Source organism: Ranitomeya imitator, chromosome 4, assembly GCF_032444005.1.
Source record: "Ranitomeya imitator isolate aRanImi1 chromosome 4, aRanImi1.pri, whole genome shotgun sequence".
Classification (NCBI taxonomy): domain Eukaryota; kingdom Metazoa; phylum Chordata; class Amphibia; order Anura; family Dendrobatidae; genus Ranitomeya; species Ranitomeya imitator.
The window spans coordinates 395,195,826-395,218,046 of NC_091285.1; the positions used below are offsets into that span (position 1 = coordinate 395,195,826).

At 41.0% G+C, this 22,221-nt stretch overlaps 1 protein-coding gene across 1 annotated transcript in view; it reads left to right on the forward strand.

Annotated features, from left to right (window-relative positions):
- Positions 1–22,221, forward strand: part of ITIH5 (inter-alpha-trypsin inhibitor heavy chain 5) — a 121,663-nt gene that overhangs the window by 82,998 nt on the left and 16,444 nt on the right. Inside the window, exons 8-10 of the mRNA XM_069765306.1 lie at positions 7,305–7,476; positions 9,122–9,431; positions 14,300–14,841. Of these exons, the coding sequence (XP_069621407.1) occupies positions 7,305–7,476; positions 9,122–9,431; positions 14,300–14,841 (1,024 nt within the window). The remainder of the gene's footprint in view (positions 1–7,304; positions 7,477–9,121; positions 9,432–14,299; positions 14,842–22,221) is intronic.

The window sequence follows — 22,221 nt, forward strand, 5'->3', positions numbered from 1 at the left end:
GATGGAGTCCAGGATAAACAGCATATATACCAGGAAGAGGCTATATATACCATGATAGGGCCCAGGATAACGGACATATATACCAGGAAGGAAATATATATATACCAGGATGGGGAATATATACACTGGCATGTGCCAAGGATGGGAGACATAAACATACCAGGATGGAAAACATTTATATCAGGATGAGCCAAGGATGGGGAACATGTATACCAGGATGGGGTCCAGGATAAACAGCATATATACCAGGAAGAGGCTATATATATACCATGATAGGGCCCAGGATAACGGACATATATACCAGGAAGGAAATATATATATACCAGGATGGGGAACATATATACTGGCATGTGCCAAGGATGGGAGACATAAACATACCAGGATGGAAAACATTTATATCAGGATGAGCCAAGGATGGGGAACATGTATACCAGGATGGAGTCCAGGATAAACAGCATATATACCAGGAAGAGGCTATATATACCATGATAGGGCCCAGGATAACGGACATATATACCAGGAAGGAAATATATATATACCAGGATGGGGAACATATATACTGGCATGTGCCAAGGATGGGAGACATAAACATACCAGGATGGAAAACATTTATATCAGGATGAGCCAAGGATGGGGAACATGTATACCAGGATGGGGTCCAGGATAAACAGCATATATACCAGGAAGAGGCTATATATATATACCATGATAGGGCCCAGGATAAGGGAGATATACATACCAGGATGGAAAACACTTATACCAGGATGGGCCAAGGATGGGGAACATGTATACCAGGATGGAGTCCAGGATAAACAGCATATATACCAGGAAGAGGCTATATATACCATGATAGGGCCCAGGATAACGGACATATATACCAGGAAGGAAATATATATATACCAGGATGGGGAACATATATACTGGCATGTGCCAAGGATGGGAGACATAAACATACCAGGATGGAAAACATTTATATCAGGATGAGCCAAGGATGGGGAACATGTATACCAGGATGGGGTCCAGGATAAACAGCATATATACCAGGAAGAGGCTATATATATACCATGATAGGGCCCAGGATAAGGGAGATATACATACCAGGATGGAAAACACTTATACCAGGATGGGCCAAGGATGGGGAACATGTATACCAGGATGGAGTCCAGGATAAACAGCATATATACCAGGAAGAGGCTATATATACACCATGATAGGGCCCAGGATAACGGACATATATACCAGGAAGGAAATATATATATACCAGGATGGGGAACATATATACTGGCATGTGCCAAGGATGGGAGACATAAACATACCAGGATGGAAAACATTTATATCAGGATGAGCCAAGGATGGGGAACATGTATACCAGGATGGGGTCCAGGATAAACAGCATATATACCAGGAAGAGGCTATATATACCATGATAGGGCCCAGGATAACGGACATATATACCAGGAAGGAAATATATATATACCAGGATGGGGAACATATATACTGGCATGTGCCAAGGATGGGAGACATAAACATACCAGGATGGAAAACATTTATATCAGGATGAGCCAAGGATGGGGAACATGTATACCAGGATGGAGTCCAGGATAAACAGCATATATACCAGGAAGAGGCTATATATACCATGATAGGGCCCAGGATAACGGACATATATACCAGGAAGGAAATATATATATACCAGGATGGGGAACATATACACTGGCATGTGCCAAGGATGGGAGACATAAACATACCAGGATGGAAAACATTTATATCAGGATGAGCCAAGGATGGGGAACATGTATACCAGGATGGGGTCCAGGATAAACAGCATATATACCAGGAAGAGGCTATATATATACCATGATAGGGCCCAGGATAACGGACATATATACCAGGAAGGAAATATATATATACCAGGATGGGGAACATATATACTGGCATGTGCCAAGGATGGGAGACATAAACATACCAGGATGGAAAACATTTATATCAGGATGAGCCAAGGATGGGGAACATGTATACCAGGATGGAGTCCAGGATAAACAGCATATATACCAGGAAGAGGCTATATATACCATGATAGGGCCCAGGATAACGGACATATATACCAGGAAGGAAATATATATATACCAGGATGGGGAACATATATACTGGCATGTGCCAAGGATGGGAGACATAAACATACCAGGATGGAAAACATTTATATCAGGATGAGCCAAGGATGGGGAACATGTATACCAGGATGGGGTCCAGGATAAACAGCATATATACCAGGAAGAGGCTATATATATATACCATGATAGGGCCCAGGATAAGGGAGATATACATACCAGGATGGAAAACACTTATACCAGGATGGGCCAAGGATGGGGAACATGTATACCAGGATGGAGTCCAGGATAAACAGCATATATACCAGGAAGAGGCTATATATACCATGATAGGGCCCAGGATAACGGACATATATACCAGGAAGGAAATATATATATACCAGGATGGGGAACATATATACTGGCATGTGCCAAGGATGGGAGACATAAACATACCAGGATGGAAAACATTTATATCAGGATGAGCCAAGGATGGGGAACATGTATACCAGGATGGGGTCCAGGATAAACAGCATATATACCAGGAAGAGGCTATATATATACCATGATAGGGCCCAGGATAAGGGAGATATACATACCAGGATGGAAAACACTTATACCAGGATGGGCCAAGGATGGGGAACATGTATACCAGGATGGAGTCCAGGATAAACAGCATATATACCAGGAAGAGGCTATATATACACCATGATAGGGCCCAGGATAACGGACATATATACCAGGAAGGAAATATATATATACCAGGATGGGGAACATATATACTGGCATGTGCCAAGGATGGGAGACATAAACATACCAGGATGGAAAACATTTATATCAGGATGAGCCAAGGATGGGGAACATGTATACCAGGATGGGGTCCAGGATAAACAGCATATATACCAGGAAGAGGCTATATATACCATGATAGGGCCCAGGATAACGGACATATATACCAGGAAGGAAATATATATATACCAGGATGGGGAACATATATACTGGCATGTGCCAAGGATGGGAGACATAAACATACCAGGATGGAAAACATTTATATCAGGATGAGCCAAGGATGGGGAACATGTATACCAGGATGGAGTCCAGGATAAACAGCATATATACCAGGAAGAGGCTATATATACCATGATAGGGCCCAGGATAACGGACATATATACCAGGAAGGAAATATATATATACCAGGATGGGGAACATATACACTGGCATGTGCCAAGGATGGGAGACATAAACATACCAGGATGGAAAACATTTATATCAGGATGAGCCAAGGATGGGGAACATGTATACCAGGATGGGGTCCAGGATAAACAGCATATATACCAGGAAGAGGCTATATATATACCATGATAGGGCCCAGGATAACGGACATATATACCAGGAAGGAAATATATATATACCAGGATGGGGAACATATATACTGGCATGTGCCAAGGATGGGAGACATAAACATACCAGGATGGAAAACATTTATATCAGGATGAGCCAAGGATGGGGAACATGTATACCAGGATGGAGTCCAGGATAAACAGCATATATACCAGGAAGAGGCTATATATACCATGATAGGGCCCAGGATAACGGACATATATACCAGGAAGGAAATATATATATACCAGGATGGGGAACATATATACTGGCATGTGCCAAGGATGGGAGACATAAACATACCAGGATGGAAAACATTTATATCAGGATGAGCCAAGGATGGGGAACATGTATACCAGGATGGGGTCCAGGATAAACAGCATATATACCAGGAAGAGGCTATATATATATACCATGATAGGGCCCAGGATAAGGGAGATATACATACCAGGATGGAAAACACTTATACCAGGATGGGCCAAGGATGGGGAACATGTATACCAGGATGGAGTCCAGGATAAACAGCATATATACCAGGAAGAGGCTATATATACCATGATAGGGCCCAGGATAACGGACATATATACCAGGAAGGAAATATATATATACCAGGATGGGGAACATATATACTGGCATGTGCCAAGGATGGGAGACATAAACATACCAGGATGGAAAACATTTATATCAGGATGAGCCAAGGATGGGGAACATGTATACCAGGATGGGGTCCAGGATAAACAGCATATATACCAGGAAGAGGCTATATATATACCATGATAGGGCCCAGGATAAGGGAGATATACATACCAGGATGGAAAACACTTATACCAGGATGGGCCAAGGATGGGGAACATGTATACCAGGATGGAGTCCAGGATAAACAGCATATATACCAGGAAGAGGCTATATATACACCATGATAGGGCCCAGGATAACGGACATATATACCAGGAAGGAAATATATATATACCAGGATGGGGAACATATATACTGGCATGTGCCAAGGATGGGAGACATAAACATACCAGGATGGAAAACATTTATATCAGGATGAGCCAAGGATGGGGAACATGTATACCAGGATGGGGTCCAGGATAAACAGCATATATACCAGGAAGAGGCTATATATACCATGATAGGGCCCAGGATAACGGACATATATACCAGGAAGGAAATATATATATACCAGGATGGGGAACATATATACTGGCATGTGCCAAGGATGGGAGACATAAACATACCAGGATGGAAAACATTTATATCAGGATGAGCCAAGGATGGGGAACATGTATACCAGGATGGAGTCCAGGATAAACAGCATATATACCAGGAAGAGGCTATATATACCATGATAGGGCCCAGGATAACGGACATATATACCAGGAAGGAAATATATATATACCAGGATGGGGAACATATACACTGGCATGTGCCAAGGATGGGAGACATAAACATACCAGGATGGAAAACATTTATATCAGGATGAGCCAAGGATGGGGAACATGTATACCAGGATGGGGTCCAGGATAAACAGCATATATACCAGGAAGAGGCTATATATATACCATGATAGGGCCCAGGATAACGGACATATATACCAGGAAGGAAATATATATATACCAGGATGGGGAACATATATACTGGCATGTGCCAAGGATGGGAGACATAAACATACCAGGATGGAAAACATTTATATCAGGATGAGCCAAGGATGGGGAACATGTATACCAGGATGGAGTCCAGGATAAACAGCATATATACCAGGAAGAGGCTATATATACCATGATAGGGCCCAGGATAACGGACATATATACCAGGAAGGAAATATATATATACCAGGATGGGGAACATATATACTGGCATGTGCCAAGGATGGGAGACATAAACATACCAGGATGGAAAACATTTATATCAGGATGAGCCAAGGATGAGGAACATGTATACCAGGATGGGGTCCAGGATAAACAGCATATATACCAGGAAGAGGCTATATATACCATGATAGGGCCCAGGATAACGGACATATATACCAGGAAGGAAATATATATATACCAGGATGGGGAACATATATACTGGCATGTGCCAAGGATGGGAGATATATACATACCAGGATGGAAAACATTTCTATCAGGATGGGCCAAGGATGGGGAACATATATACCAGGATGAGGTCCAGGATAAACAGCATATATACTAGGAAGAGGCTATATATATACCATGATAGGGCCCAGGATAAGGGAGATATACATACCAGGATGGAAAACACTTATACCAGGATGGGCCAAGGATGGGGAATATACAGTATATTACAGGGCTCACGATGGGGAACATATATAGCAGTAAAGAGTCCAAGATGGGGAACATTACTACATAATGGGTGAGGGGGTGCAACTTGTTTGTCCTTATAGGATTTAGAATGCTACAAGGGCCCATATATCTGACCAACATGCAACGGCAGGACACGTCCAAATTTTGTAATGGAGCCCATCGGACTCTAGTCACGCCATTGAGGGACATGCTTAATTGTTTGCAACCTCTTAAATGCAGCTGCCAAGATTGAGAGCGCTAGCTCAATTCTCAGCAGTCAGACTGTAAAACACAGCCAGCACCTGAGCTGTATGGAGCAGGCTCAGCTCCTGAACCTGCTCCATGCATGCAATGTGCGCATCTGTCATATATGTTTGATGGATGTCACAAGTGGAAACATGGGTGCTGTGAGCCACCATCATTTACCCGGGTTCTCCGTCTACTGGAGCTGACCCTGACTAAATTCCAATGTGCTGATGTGGAAGCCCACTTAAGCATTACGTTGCCCGGACACAATGACCTTAATTATTGAAGTGACATTTCAGTGATGGATTGAGTCACATCACTTTTTCTTGATAAAGAAGATCTACAGTTTGGTTACAGTTCATGGATCCAGCTATGGAACATCATCCTCTGTCTTACAAATCATCCTTTGTATCCACACTCATCTGTGTAGAAAATATGCTTTTTTTATCTTCTTCCTGCACGCTAATCAGAATGATGAGGAATTTTATAATTGCAGAAACTCTCATACTTGAGATAGTTCGTTATCTTACACGTTTTTTTTTCTTTTTGGATGAATACAAAAGTCGAGCTGATATCATGAGCACGCTTCTGTAAATACGGCATACCAAGCCTACTTTATACGACTGCAGCCAGAATTACAGTCATATTATGGTAAACTGGAGGAGTACAGAACCATGGCTGCATGAAGCCTGGCACTGGAAGGATCTCGCCACTTGTATAATTGCTAACTATATAAACAAACTGGATCATTTTTCCACAACTCTATTCCCATCCAGTATTCTGCCCTGGATTTAATATGGAATCTGTACCAAATGCTGCACGTACTTGTGACGTTGCAGTGGATTTCCGTGTTCTGTTTTTATCTTGCTACTGTGTGAACACCATACCATGGCATCTGTTTTCACTATATAGAGTATTAGCATGGGAAGTAATGTTCCTGGGAGAGTTAGTGAAACGATTGTCATAAAAGCAACATAAAAATGCTTACAGATTACAATAGAATATCGTTTTGAAGGCTCCAGAGAATTTGCACCCATGTGTATTGGCGCTTGGCATGAAAAAGGGAAAGCTTTACCCTGGATGAATTCCGATTTAACAGAAGTGTGACCGAGAGAGTTAGAAATGTCTGACATGTTGTATAACCGACTGTTGGACAAGTCCGAACTGCTGGATTGTTCTCCTAACAGTGACGTAATATGATTTTTCTTCATTAGTTGGCACCAATTGCCTCCTGCTTATATATATACGTTTCCTTGTTGAGCTGAAGGTCTTTTTTTTCCTGTAGACCAAAGAAGCCTTATTTACAATTCTCCGGGATCTGAGGCCTGACGATCACTTTAATATAATAGGATTTTCCAACAAAATCAAAGTTTGGAAGCCAAATGAGCTTGTAAAGGTTTCTCCTAACAATATCCGAGATGCCAAAAAATTTATTTTTGGCTTGTCACCTAATGGAGGTAAGTGCTCAAACTGCTATTTGAAGAGAATCTGTCAGCGGGTTTTTGCTACCTCATCTGAGAGCAGCATGATGTAGGCAAAGGGACTCTGAATCCAATGATGTATCGCTTAGATTACTGGGTGCAGCTGTACTCACACAATCAAGAGTTGTTAGCATGAAGCAGAGCACAAAAGCTAATCTCGTCCACACCAGACTCATATGTACATACTCTATTGACAGTGAGCTGCTTATCACAGAAGGGGGAGGAGTTTGACAAGTGGTCATGTGCCAGCTAGTCACAGCAATGATAATTTCCTTGTGATAAAACCTTTACTGTAAGTAAAAAACAGCCTGATATGTGACACCTTGCTGAAAGCTGTGTTTTAACCCTATCTCATGCTGTCCTCAGATTACATAGCAAAATCCCACTGACAAATTCCCTTACAGCAGCATTTAACACATACAATTTTATAAATGTTAATTTGTATACATAGACAAGCAATCGCTATCAATATTATATTTTAATTTTACTCATTACTATTTTAACCCTACAATGTAAAAACCTCACAATGTAATTTGTGAGTTAATATTTATCAATTGACAATTCAAGTCCAATTAACCCAAAACCAAAGGAGCGATGACAAGTTAGGACAACTATTGAGTTTAGCATTTGTGTGAATAGTTTGTGGCGGCTGGACAGAAGCCCTGAGACCTGCCTCCTACCTCCCACCATGTAGAGCTCTTTGTTTGATTAGCTCGCCTGGTGAGCCATCACATGCGTCATGCCGCAACAATAACGCCACTCCAGCCTGGCTATTTAAATGAAGAGCTGGAGATGCGGAGAGCCAGGAGGTCTTCAGAGCTTCTGGCCAGTAGCCACAGATTACCGACATGGTCAATGTCCTGGGTCCTGCAAATCACACCAACTCGCTTTGTGTTTTATGTTTTTTATTCCCTCGATTATTAAATGTAAAAGGTGCTTCATATTTAATACAGTTTTAACATTGGGTCACAAAATATAAAAATAATGACAGTGAAGCACATGTGATAATATTGCAATATATTAATAAAAAGACTTCATTGTATGGAAGTATGTTAGATGTATCTGATGAACCTGTCATCAGGTTATTGTAACCTAATCTGAGAGCAGAATGATGTAGAGACAGAGACCCTGATGCCAGTGGTGACACTTACTGAGATGTTTGCTGTAGTTTTGATAAAATCACTGATTTATCAGTAGGATATTATCACTAGCAGACTAGTAAACCTGCTGTCACGTAGTCTTCCATATTCATGAGCTCTCTATTACACCGCTCCCACCACTGATTGGCAGCTTTCCGTGTACACTGTGCATAGGCAGAAAAGCTGCCAATCAGTGGTGTGGGTGGTGTTATACAAGGCTCATCAGTCTCAGAACTGGTAGATCTGTAGCAGACAAGACAGTGATATTATCAAAACTGCAGCAAGCAGCCCCAGTAAGTGATACCTTGCCCGAATCAGGGTCTCTACCCCTACATCATGCTGCTCTCAGGTCAAGTAGTGAAAACCTGGTAATAGACTCCCTTTAATAAGACATTTCTAAACAGAAGATTAATGTTGATTTTTGTTATTGTATGTTGTGGTGCATCCATGGAGTATACTTATGGAAACATTCTATACTTTAGGTACAAATATAAATGGTGGTATCCAGACAGCATCAAATCTCCTGAATGATTACCTGGCTAATAATGGCAAGCATGAAAAGAGCGTCTCTCTGATTATATTTTTGACTGATGGGCGACCTACTGTTGGGGAGATTGCATCTACCCGAATTTTGGGAAATACTAAAAATGTCATCCAAGAAAAGTTTTGTCTGTTCAGCATTGGAATTGGCAATGATGTGGACTTCCATCTACTTGAGAAACTCTCTCTAGAAAACTGTGGCATGATGCGTCGAATCAGTGAAGATGAAGATGCTGCACTTCAGCTTAAAGGGTATGCAGTTTCTAAAAATATTCTGAAAGGGGTTATCTGAATTAGAAAGTCTATTCTTTAATAGCCTGTTAGAAATAAGGCAATTTTAATGATATTTTGGATGTACCATCGTGTACTAGAATACAAGGTCCAGCCCGCACTGGCTGTTCTGGCATGGTACATTTTTCCTTCCACAATTTTAGGAAGTTGCATACACACAGCCACGTCATCTGACCTCAATGTATGCCGGCTTCGCTGGCTGACTGGCTGACAGTTTTTTCATCTTGAAATTTTGGATATCATCTACAGCTAATAAAATTCATCCATTCATGACTATAAATTATTAACAAAGCTCAGTATAACAGTTGTGACCACAATTTGGCAACTGTGAAGACATATCTAGCCACCGCTAACTCTACAGATAAATATTTACTGCATCTGACAAATGGCTGATTTACACACTAATCACCAGAGAAGCTTCCCCGTGGCTTAGTGTAGCGGTGAATAGCAATTTTTATAGTTTATTTTTCCTGTTGGTTTCCCAGGAGAAATTCCAGAATCGACACTGACCCCGGTATATAACTTGGCTCTCCTTAAAGCAAAATGAACATTATTTATAGAAGCTATTGTTCAGTACACAAACTTACAAGATCAGAAGGGACACATCTGCAAAGGAGCCTAGAATGACCCTAGAAATATTTAGTCATTACTCATAAATACTGTAGCCTATCTGCATCTGATAGATAATCAATGAAGTAGTGGCGCACCACAACTCCATTCAGACAGGGCACTCCAGACTACCGTTCTCAAGATCCCAGTTGTCAGACCTTTAATAATCACCAATTTTGTGGATAGGTGATAATTTGCTATGTCGGAACAACCCCTTTAAATGGCTTGTACACTTTAGCTAGCTGTTGGGTGAACAGTCACTTGGCTGACAGCTCCAACCTCACCATACCATGTACGCTTAGATTGGGCAAGCACACATGTGTTCTGGGAATAAGCCCCTACCAAGCACATCTGGTGGCCTTTCTCCCCTATAAAGAAAAAGTATCAAGCATGTTAAATTTCAACATGCATGATCTTTCTTGTGTTCAACAATTGCGATCGGGGAGGTCGGGACACTCCTTCTCAATCGGAATGTTTGCCTCTGTTAAAATAAAAAACACTTCTACTCAACTCCCGTGCTGGTGCCATTCCAGTGGTGTGGGCTCTCACATTCCCGGGGCTCACGTGAGGTTGTAACGTTGCACCCGCCTGCTCGCAATCAGCACCGGCTTCACTGTCACCACCTTCAGATGAATTGAACCTCAACAGGAAGTCAGAGCTGTGGCTGCTCTCTCACTTCCTCTTGATGTTCAATTTGTCCAAAGGCGGGGACAGTGAATCCTGTGCTGATTGGGCGCTGGTCTCATGTGCTGTAACAACGTCACATGAGCCCCGGGAGAGCGAGTGTTGACACCGCTGGAACAGCACCGGCACCGGAGACGAGTATAGCCATTTTTATTTTAATGGGAGCAAACATTCAGATTGAGTAGGGGCTGTATGAGTAGTGGACAACACCTTTAAAGTATTTCAAAAACTTACGGGAAACTAAAGTGAAAAAAAATATATTTTCATTTGAATAGCAAAGTGGATTTTTCATTGAATTGATCATGAAAAGTATTTGAAGCAGGGTTTCAATAGAATCTTAGAGGATATGCTTCAAAATCCTCGTAAAAAAACACCTTTGTGTGAACCTAGCATAAGTAGTGATTAGACCATAGATTTTAACCAAAATTAAAGCATGCTAGTGGGGTGGCACCCAAATTTAAACCCAACCCAGGGGTTCAGGTCATTCTCAATCCAGTCCTAACCTAATGTCCCATAATTACTCAAAAAGCCATTTGTGGTACCCAAGCTAGAACACCTGATTAAAGCTTAAACTCCAGACACAGGGAAGCTTTAAACATCCCTTCCACAACCTGTATAAATTAAAATCAATATTCTGCTTTTTTTCTAGAAATCAGGAGCGTCCTTACTTTAGTTCCATCCCAACCTGGTCCATAGGTCCAAATAGCATAGAAGATACTTTTACATTGCAGGACGATGTTTATTTCATTCATCTTTTAACTCGCATAATCCTCTTTTTATAAGTAACTGAATTCATGCTGGCAAACAATACAAATACTGCATTTTTAGAGGGAAGGCATGTCATAGCTTCTGAAGATCCCACAGCCTGCCTAAATTCAATTAGCTATTTTCACCATTTCTGTGATGCACAGCTGAAAGTTCAGAAGTTTAAACAGAGATATGTGTGTCGGTCTGATACTGATATCCTCTCCAAGTGAGTTGACATGCAAGGTTTTTTATAAAATGTTTCTCTTATTTGATCAAACAGATCTATATTAGCCCCAGCAGGTCAAGAAAAATAAACACTGCTACTATACTGCAAAGATGAAGTTACCCAGCATTTTCATGTCATATTTATTTATATATGCATGCAATCAATCAATGAAGCATTTTTCTGTTTTCTTTCTGTCTTTGTAAAATGTAGAAATAAGCCGGATAAGGCTTAAACCAACACAAAAAGAATTTACTCATCTTCCTAATGCCTGCTTTGACAATTCCTTGATTCCCCAACATGATTTGTATACCACACTGTAGCCAAGGCTTACCTTGGGTTTTGTGACCTAAGATGACACCTGCTAATCTCAAGTCAAGATATCTAATTAAACAGCATGAAAATAAGCAAGGTTGCAACTGGCTTACTTTTTTATCTGCTGTCATTCTCCTAATGCTAGCTTTTATCTTACATAGTGCACATCTTGTTACCATAAAGTTTAGACAGCCAGAGCCTGGCCAAGTATACTCATTAGTTACATTCCAAGAGAGGAGTTAACATCTAAAATCCCAGCCACTTCTCTTCTGGCTATTTCTTTGTATACAGCAGTTAGCTGCTCGCTTCCCTCTCAGCTTCTGATGAGCTGCACTTTTTAGTCATGTGAAATCCCTCTGGCACCCAGCATCGCAGCTCTCACTGTCCTGAGTCTTGTGCTTGTTCAAATACACTGATAGCTCTACATGTAAATATGGTGATAGGTGTGCATACTTCAGAATATAGCACTGATGGCTGATGTGTTACAGGAGAACTAGTACTGAGCTTTATACTTCTACTAATATTACAGAACCAGAAACACATGGGTTACTTGCACATTGAACAAGTCTGTAGGAACATGTTCACACACACCACCAAGAAACTTGAAGACACAAAAGAGCACAGTGAAGTCAAAAATACTCTGTTGTAAAAAAATCACAGTAATAAGCAAGTGCTAGTCAAAAGATGGAAAAAAAAGAGGGTATTTAGTTGATACGTTTTTTTGCAAACAAATGTATACAAAGCTGCTCCACCAATCGTGAAGGTATACCCATATAGAGCAGTCCTAACTAATGTATATGATCCCTATCTGATGTATTTAAAAACCTGATCATCTGCATAGTACCTGTATAAGCAGGGATCAGAGAGGGAATATCCATGTGGATATGGTAGATGGAACAGCTTAAGTGCAAATGACCCGCAAAGGAGTGGTGGACTCCCCAGTCTTGTAGAAACAAGAGAACAATTATAGAACCAGAAACACATGGGTTACTTGCACATTGAGCAAGTCTGTAAGAACATGTTCACACACACCACCAAGAAACTTGAAGACACAAAAGAGCACAGTGAGGTAAAAAATACTCTGTTGTAAAAAAAAAATCACAGTAATAAGCAAGTGCTAGTCAAAAGATGGAAAAAAACGTATCAACTAAATACCCTGTTTTTTTTCCATCTTTTGACTAGCACTTGCTTATTACTGTGATTTTTTTTTTACAACAGAGTATTTTTGACCTCACTGTGCTCTTTAATATTACAGTTATGCTACTTACCAGAATTGTCACTCACGGCGGAGATCCCGCCCTGATAGAAACCAGGAATTAAAGGGCATATTAAGGACTTTATAAAAAAACAAAAAATGTAGCTAAGGACTAACAGGCAAATTATTGCAACTTACCTGCCTGTTGTGCACGGCGCCATTCGTCCCCGGCACAGAGCGCTCCTGCCGGGAATTCAGATGATGCGACGGGGCCTGACTTCACACATCATTCTGATTGAAAGCTGGCTCCCCCACTTAGGCAGTGTGGATCCGTCAATCAGAAAGAAGTTGGAAGTCCTGCCCTGTTGACAGAGCGGAGCAGAAAAGAAGCCTCCGCTGACATCAGCAGAGGCTTCTGAATTCCCAGCAGGAGCGTCTCTGACCACTCTGTGCCAGGAAAAAACGGCACCGGACACAACAGCAGATAAGCTGCAATTACCTGCCTGATAGTGTTTACGGATACCCTCTTTAAGCAGACTGCAGAGTTGAGAGAAGGTCAAAAGACAACTTGAAAATAACCCTTTAAGAGGATGTCTAAGATGGCTTGATACCATAGACTTGTGTCCACCATATTTTTATAGCATTTGTTTGAATTATGCAGGTTGGTATTATTTGGTCACTTTATGGTAATATTTACTAAGGCATTATATGACACTGGTGCTTCGGTACTCTACATTTCTGTAGTGAATGCTAGTGGCTGCACTGTACAGTATTAATTTTCAGGCACTTGTAAGGAAATGTTATTTGGACAGTGTAAGGCTTCTGGTTCTGTTTTCACCTGTTTATTGCACAAAATAACCACTATAGCCGAATAATAGCTGTTGTTCTGTTTTCGTATTAATTCTCACCTTACTGCAAAATCCTAAGTATTTGTCTGTAAGTATTAACTTTTAACCATACATATTTTTCAAAATAATACGCAATGACATACAATAGTCACTGATTGATCTATATAGCTAGTAAACACTACTTTAATTATTAATGTTTGCTTTTCAGGTTTTATGATGAGATCGGAACACCTCTGTTGTCTGACATACGCATCGACTACCCAGAAGACAGTGTTGAGTACATCACCCAGAACATGTTCTACAATTATTTTAATGGGTCAGAAATTGTGGTGGCCGGAAAACTTGTTAACCAGTCCAATGATATTTTGCATGTGGAAATCAAAGCAAGCAATAGCAATAAATATGTTATCCTAAAAGCCGATATAAAGATTGACGGTGCTGGACAAAATGAGATTACAGGATCTGAGGTCATTGAGGACAAGAACTACGTAGAGCGGCTATGGGGTTACCTGACTTTTAAGGAACTACTGACTTCATGGCATAAAAGCGACAGTGATGCTGAGAAAGACACAATAACAAATAAGGCCAGCAAACTTGCCATGAAGTACAACTTTGTGACTCCATTTACACTTCTTGAAGTCAAAGATAATGGGTTCCAGGCAGACTTTCCAAAAGAAGATTCAACCAGCCTTTATACAGAGGGGATTGGTCAAAAGCTACTTACGCTGCAAGGAAAAAAAGTTACTCAAGGTAATACAGAATTAACTTTATGCTCTCAAAGAGAATTCATGATCAGAAGATTGCATATGTTTTTAAATCAACCTTTTATTATAAGTTGATTTTGAAAATTTTGTTATTATGTCCCGTCCATACTTACAAACTCTTTAAATGTTTGGGTTTATATACGAGTCACAGTAGCACACACAATAGGTTAATTATTTCTGTGTCATGCAGCTTTGCTATGTAGACGTAGACACAATAGGCTAATTCTTTCTGTTTTATGCAACTTTGGTATGAAGACTTGGGCACAATAGGTTGATTTTTTCTGTTTCATGCAGCTTTGCTATGTAGACTTGGACAGAATGAGAAGAGTCATCTCATGTTAAAGAGAGGGTGAGCAAGTCCGTGAAAGAGCTACTGAACTACTAGAAAGCGTACATAAGGTAGAATAGCAACACTAGGCACACAGATAAGACAGTCTTTATATGTGTAAATATTAAATTTTTGTCCAATTAGAAGAATATTAATCAAATTTCGTGTATTTCAATGAATCGTTGATCTGTTTGAAATCTCTCTCATCTGCAAAAAAACTAATCTGTGTGTTAAAAGATCTGTCTGCCAATCACATTAATTGTACCGTGCAAACAGGATACTGGAGAGAAAATGCCATTATAGGAAATCGGAAGGTTTTATGTTAGGTCAATCATAACATTAATGAGAATTTGTTCTATCAGAACAAAATATATCTGGTGGGACAACTTAAACCAATTTAATTTTCTGCATTTTTATTTTGATTGGATAAATATTTCTATCTGTAAGCTACCTTAATTGGGTTGAACACAATAGGCCTGATTCCTCAAGATCGGCGTTGTTCACAGCAGTCTGGATGAGGAAGCATGGGCAAGTCAAATGCTCCTGATTCATGAAGAGGCGTACAGAAAAGTGGATCATCAAATTCAGTATTGAATCCTGCATTGCCCCAGGTTCACCATTGTAAACTGGCAGGAAGACACCAATAGCCTCAAAATGTAGGTGCAACTCCAAGTTGTGGTAAAATTTTGAGACTTTTAAAAACTTTTGAGCCAGGATTCTGGAGTGAAAGCTTTGATGAAATGGGTCTTTTTTCTTTTACAAATTAGTTTGTAGCATTGTTTTATGCCATCTGCTAGTATTATAGGATCTCCTCCTGCTAGTGTTAGTGCATCCTTTCTATAGGTACCTTCACATTAAGCGACGCTGCAGCGATACCGACAACGATCCGGATCGCTGCAGCGTCGCTGTTTGGTCGCTGGAGAGCTGTCACACAGACCGCTCTCCAGCGACCAACGATGTCGGTAACCAGGGTAAACATCGGGTAACTAAGCGCAGGGCCGCGCTTAGTAACCCGATGTTTACCCTGGTTACCATCCTAAAAGTAAAAAAAACCCAACAGTACATACTTACCTACAGCCGTCTGTCCTCCAGCGCTGTGCTCTGCACTCCTCCTGTACTGTCTGTGTGAGCACAGCGGCCGGAAAGCAGAGCGGTGACGTCACCGCTCTGCTTTCCGGCTGACCGACGCTCACAGACAGTACAGGAGGAGAGCAGAGCACAGCGCTGGAGGACAGACAGCGGTAGGTAAGTATGTACTGTTTGTTTTTTTTTTACTTTTAGGATGGTAACCAGGGTAAACATCGGGTTACTAAGCGCGGCCCTGCGCTTAGTTACCCGATGTTTACCCTGGTTACCAGTGAAGACATCGCTGGATCGGTGTCACACACGCCGATCCAGCGATGTCAGCAGGAGTCCAGCGACGAAATAAAGTTCTGGACTTTATTCAGCGACCAACGATCTCCCAGCAGGGGCCTGATCGTTGGTCGCTGTCACACATAACGATTTCATTAACGATATCGTTGCTACGTCACAAAAAGCAACGATATCGTTAACAATATCGTTATGTGTGAAGGTACCTTAACACACTGCACAGATCTCCTATTCTGATATGGCTGCTGATGGAAGAGTGCGTGCCAGATCGGGCCCTCAGCTTCCTCTAATCAGAAAACATCTCACATGGGAAAGCTGCTTTTAAATTAGAGGTGGCTAATGGACAGATCTGATCACATACTCCTCCATCAACAGCCATTTTGAGAATAGAAGATTATATATTTTATGTTAACTTAAGTCAAAGTATAATAAAATAAATGGTAAATAAATAAGTAATAAATAAGTAAATAAAGTAAATTATTATAAGGAATCTATCAGCAGGATTTTCTGTGGAATCTGAGGATGGTGTGATGTAGGGTCAGATAGTCCGATGGCAGTATTGTATCATTTACTGGACTGCTTGGTGCAGTTTTAATAAAATCCCTGTTTTCTCTGCTGTAGATGTAGCAGTGCTATGAATGCTGAGCTGTGTAACCCCGCTCACACCACTGATTGGCACCTTCCTGTGTACACAGAACAGTGTCAGCAAGCTGCCATTTAGAGATGGGTGTGGGTTTATGCAAATTAACTGGACTACTTTTCAGTTTGGCAGTGATAATCTCCGGCTGATAAAAGACTGATTGTGTTGAAAATACAGCAAGTGGCGGAGCAAGTTGTAATTCACTGGAATTAGGCTCTCTGCCTTTACATCATGCTGCTCTCAGATTAAATATTAGACCATAGAATTCCCTTCACAGTGGAATACGTAGTAAGTCACAACTCCGAAAATACTATAGACACAAAAAAATACCAGCAGGCTAATTCTGGCAAGAAGGGAATCACAGAGTGGTTTGGACTAAAATATACAATTTTTATTAACCGAAAAAAATGACATATCAAAAAAACAGAGTATCGCTACTTATGCAGGAATCCACAAGGATCAAGATCAAGAAAGTAGTACTGCTGAAGTATATCAGTAAATATTAATAAGCATGGGTTCAGTTAAAAATTTGAAGTAGTATTAAATGAGCTTAATAATGCCAACTGAACTACCTGATTTAAGGTAATAGCCTCTAGTGAGGGAGTGGATGACAGGGCAAAGTGAGGTACAGATGGCAAACGCTCAGTAAAGTGCCTGCAGTGAATGAGTGAAAGTATCAATAAGGTGCATACATGAGAGAAGTACTTACTATGCTAGTGCAGTGACGAGATCCCCTGGCCTGCCACCCATACGCGCGTTTCGCCATAACTTCATCAGGAGTCAGACACACTCATGCACTGCAGGCACTTTACTGAGTGTTTGCCATCTGTACCTCGCTTTGCCCTGTCATACACTCCCTCACTAGAGGCTATTAGCTTAAATCAGGTCTATAGAGTGGCTGCCTGGAATGGTAGTTCTTTAGGTAGTTGAGCTAACATTATTATGCTCATTTAATGCTGCTTCAAATTTTTAAACAAACCCACATGCTTGTTAATATTCACTGATATACTTCAGTAGTACTACTTTCTTGATCTTTATCCCTGTAAACTTCAGAATGAAAAAAAAATTGTTTTTATGATGAAAATATTTTTCTTATCTTAACCCCTTCCCAACCTTTGACGTACCCAGTACGTCATGGAAGGTAAAGACTTTCCGACCTTGGACATACTGGGCACGTCATGGCTAAAATCCAATACGACACAGCGCAGCTGATTCTAACCAGCAGATCGCCCTAGCTCATCGTTAAGGGGGGTTTCATTGCCCACTCCCCAAAACTACAATTGCTGTAATTGGCTTTTCAATTCCAAAACAGCCAATAACAGCGATTTCAGAGTTTCAGGCAATACCTTGTCTGAAACACTTGTATCCAGCCTATGATCGGTGGTGTCACAGCACTGATCATAGACTGGAGCCTAGCAACGCCAGCGTCACTGGGCCCAGCACTGATTGGTGCGATCACACGATGACGCCGATCACACCAATCATAATGCAGACACGTGGTCTGAAGTCACAAAGACCACTCTGTACTTCCTCTTTCCAGCTTGGTGGCATTGCAGAACAGTCATTGTGTTGTTCTGTCAAACTATACTGATCCTTGTGGTGTGGTGAGCCTTGTGGTGTCAAGCCTGTGCCATCTCTTATGTTGGTGTTGCTGCTGTTACTGAAAGAAGAAATCCTGATCCATTCCTGATCCCTGATTTTTCATAATCCACTCCAATGCTCCTCTCCCCCATTTCCTCCCTTAACCCCTTCCCCACCCACCTTCTGCCGCTTAACACTTATCAGTACTTGATCATTCGTTTTTTGGCAGTTTTTTTCTTGTTCATGCATCCTGCAGCTGCCGAGCTCTGATTAGTGATGCAGATTTTTTCCACACACCTGACCTGAATGCTAACTATGCAAATTGTCTCTTCAGAGAGGAAAAGAACTAGAACTCTAGTGCCACCTATTGGAAGTAGCAATTCTACAAGTCAATGTTGACCCTTTAAGGAGCCTTATCACATGACTTAGGATAATAGCCAAACCAGAATCTCAATTTGAAGACACTGTGTTTCGGGATACTGCCCCTCGTCAGTGCAAAGTGGAGATCTGGTTTGGCTGGGTGAGAAGCGTCCGACCGATATCCAAAAAGTATAATTTTTCCTTGTGGATATTGACATGCTAAGCATGCCGAGATGAGGAGACTTAAAGTCGTAATGCTCCTGGGAAATATGCTAATTATGCACTTCTTGGATATCCTTAGTCTGAGGAGTCATCACAACAGAACCAGACCCCAATAAAGCAATCCTTATCTAAGAACTGACCCAATATTTATGGACATAACTGTTTATCACTCATGGTAATTCTGCTTCATGTCACCTGTCTTATCCATGGTTTTTCCTTTTTTTCTATGCTATGTTGTGCATAAATATGTGATTCTTCAGAATTTCTTTTAGTCTTTGCCTGATGAAGAGACCTGAGTAGTCTCGAAAGCTTGCAATTTGTTACCATCTTTTCAGTTAGCCATTAAAAGGTATCAATCACTGAGGACTCTCAATTCTAAATATTTTTCTATCTACTGGCTAACACGGTACCAAGATATATTTCTTTCCTGTATGAAACTCTACCACACATTCATGGGCTACTACATGTATTTCTGATTAACACAACTTACATATGCCAAACTGATGCAGTCTACACAACTCATGTATGCCAACTTGATGCACTCTAAACAACTCACATAAGCCAACCTGATGCACTCTACACAACTCGCTTAAAGCCAACCTGATGCACTCTACACAACTCACATAAGTAAACCTGATGTACTCTACCCAACTCACGTAAACCAACCTGTTCCCCCATGAAGAGTGTGCGGTCTTCCAGGTGCTCAAATAAAAGATAATAGGGTATCAAGACTCTTCAGTGCTACAGACTACTACCTATACCCAACAATACATGTAGGAATAAATGACACAGCAAAAATGGACCTGGAAACTATAAGCAGAGACTTTGAAGAACTTGAAGGTACTGGGAGCTCAGGTCATCTTCTCATCCATCCTCCCAGTGATTGGACATGTAACAAGGAGATCGAACAGGATTCTACAGGTGAACAACTGGCTATCAACAACATTTTGGGTTTCTTGACCATGGAGTGAATTACCTGCATGATGGACTCCTTGTTAGAGATGGGTTGCATCCTAAGAAAACAGGAAAACACCTGTTTTTTGGTAGACACCTTGCTACACTGAACTAGATATGAACACCTCAAGAAAGACCCATGTATCACAACAAAATTATTATGTAATATGTAATAATGTTATTTTGTAATCATGCATTCATGGATAATACTGGAAAATCGCCAAAACTGTGGTACACAAAAGAAAACCCGCGATCAAATATTCCCAAAAAATATATTGAATATACAAAAAATCATTTTTATTAAATGCACAGGAACAGGAAAAGGAAGGCTTACACCAATTAGCCAAGAGAATCTCTTGAATTCTACACGCCTAGACACAGTGGGTCCGTGCTCCCGAAACTCAGCTTATGCATCACGGGTGAGCTGGTTTACATTCCTTCTCTACACCAAATAGCACATGCAAAAATAGGGCGCTCACAAAGACATGATATTCAAAAGTATAGTGACCAGGGAGATCAATCTAATATTGTATGTAATTGTAGTCATATTGCACATTCCCCATATGGCCACATATGTCCACATAAAGACTCCAAACAATGGTTATAACTAGTGTTGAGCATTCCGATACCTCAAGTATCGGGTATCGGCCGATACTTACGGTATCGGAATTCCGATACCGAGTTCCGATACTTTTGTGGTATCGGGAATCGGTATCGGATCCATAGTGATGTGTAAAATAAAGAATTAAAATAAAAAATATTGATATATTCACCTCTCCGGCGGCCCCTGGACATCACCGCGGGTAACCGGCAGGCTTCTTTGTTTAAAATGAGCGCGTTTAGGACCTGCGAATGACGTCGCGGCTTCTGATTGGTCGCGTGCCGCTCATGTGACCGCCACGCGACCAATCACAAGCCGCTACGTCATTCTCAGGCACTAAACTCCTCATTCTAGGAATTTAGGACCTGCGAATGACGTCGCGGCTTCAGATTGGTCGCGTGGCGGTCACATGAGCGGCACGCGATCAATCAGAAGCCGCGACGTCATTCGCAGGTCCTAAACGCGCTCATTTTAAACAAAGAAGCCTGCCGGTTACCGGTGGTGATGTCCAGGGGCCGCCGGAGAGGTGAATATATCAATATTTTTTATTTTAATTCTTTATTTTACACATTAATATGGATCCCAGGGCCTGAAGGAGAGTTTCCTCTCCTTCAGACCCTGGGAACCATCAGGATACCTTCCGATACTTGGTGTCCCATTGACTTGTATTGGTATCGGATATCGGTATCGGCGATATCCGATACTTTTCGGGTATCGGCCGATACTATCCGATACCGATACTTTCAAGTATCGAACGGTATCGCTCAACACTAGTTATAGCATTATCAGGGTGCATCAACTGATGCTATTACCCAATTGAAAACCAGGAGAAAGTCTAGGAGCGTCCTCCCTGATGCGCTTTTCGGCAGTAAAGCCTTTTCCAAGGCTTTCATAAAGGCTTTACTGCCAAAACGCGCATCGGAGAGGATGATCCAAGACTTACTCCTGGTTTTCAATTAGGTAATAGCATCAATTGATGCACCCTGATAATGTTATAACCATTGCTTGGAGTCTTTATGTGGACATACAGTATATGGCCATATGAGGAATGTGCAATATGACTATGATTACATAAAATATTAGATTGATCTCACTGGTCACTATACCTTTGAATATCATGTTTTTGTGAGTGCTCTATTTTTGCATGTGCTATTTGGTATAACCCTTCCTTTTCCTGTTCCTGTGTATTTAATAAAAAAAAATTTTTGTATATTCAATATATTTTTGGGGAATTGTTGATTGCAGGTTTTTTTTGTGTGCTACACTGAACTAGAGCAATGTGGGATGGGAAATATACGTCCAGAAAAAA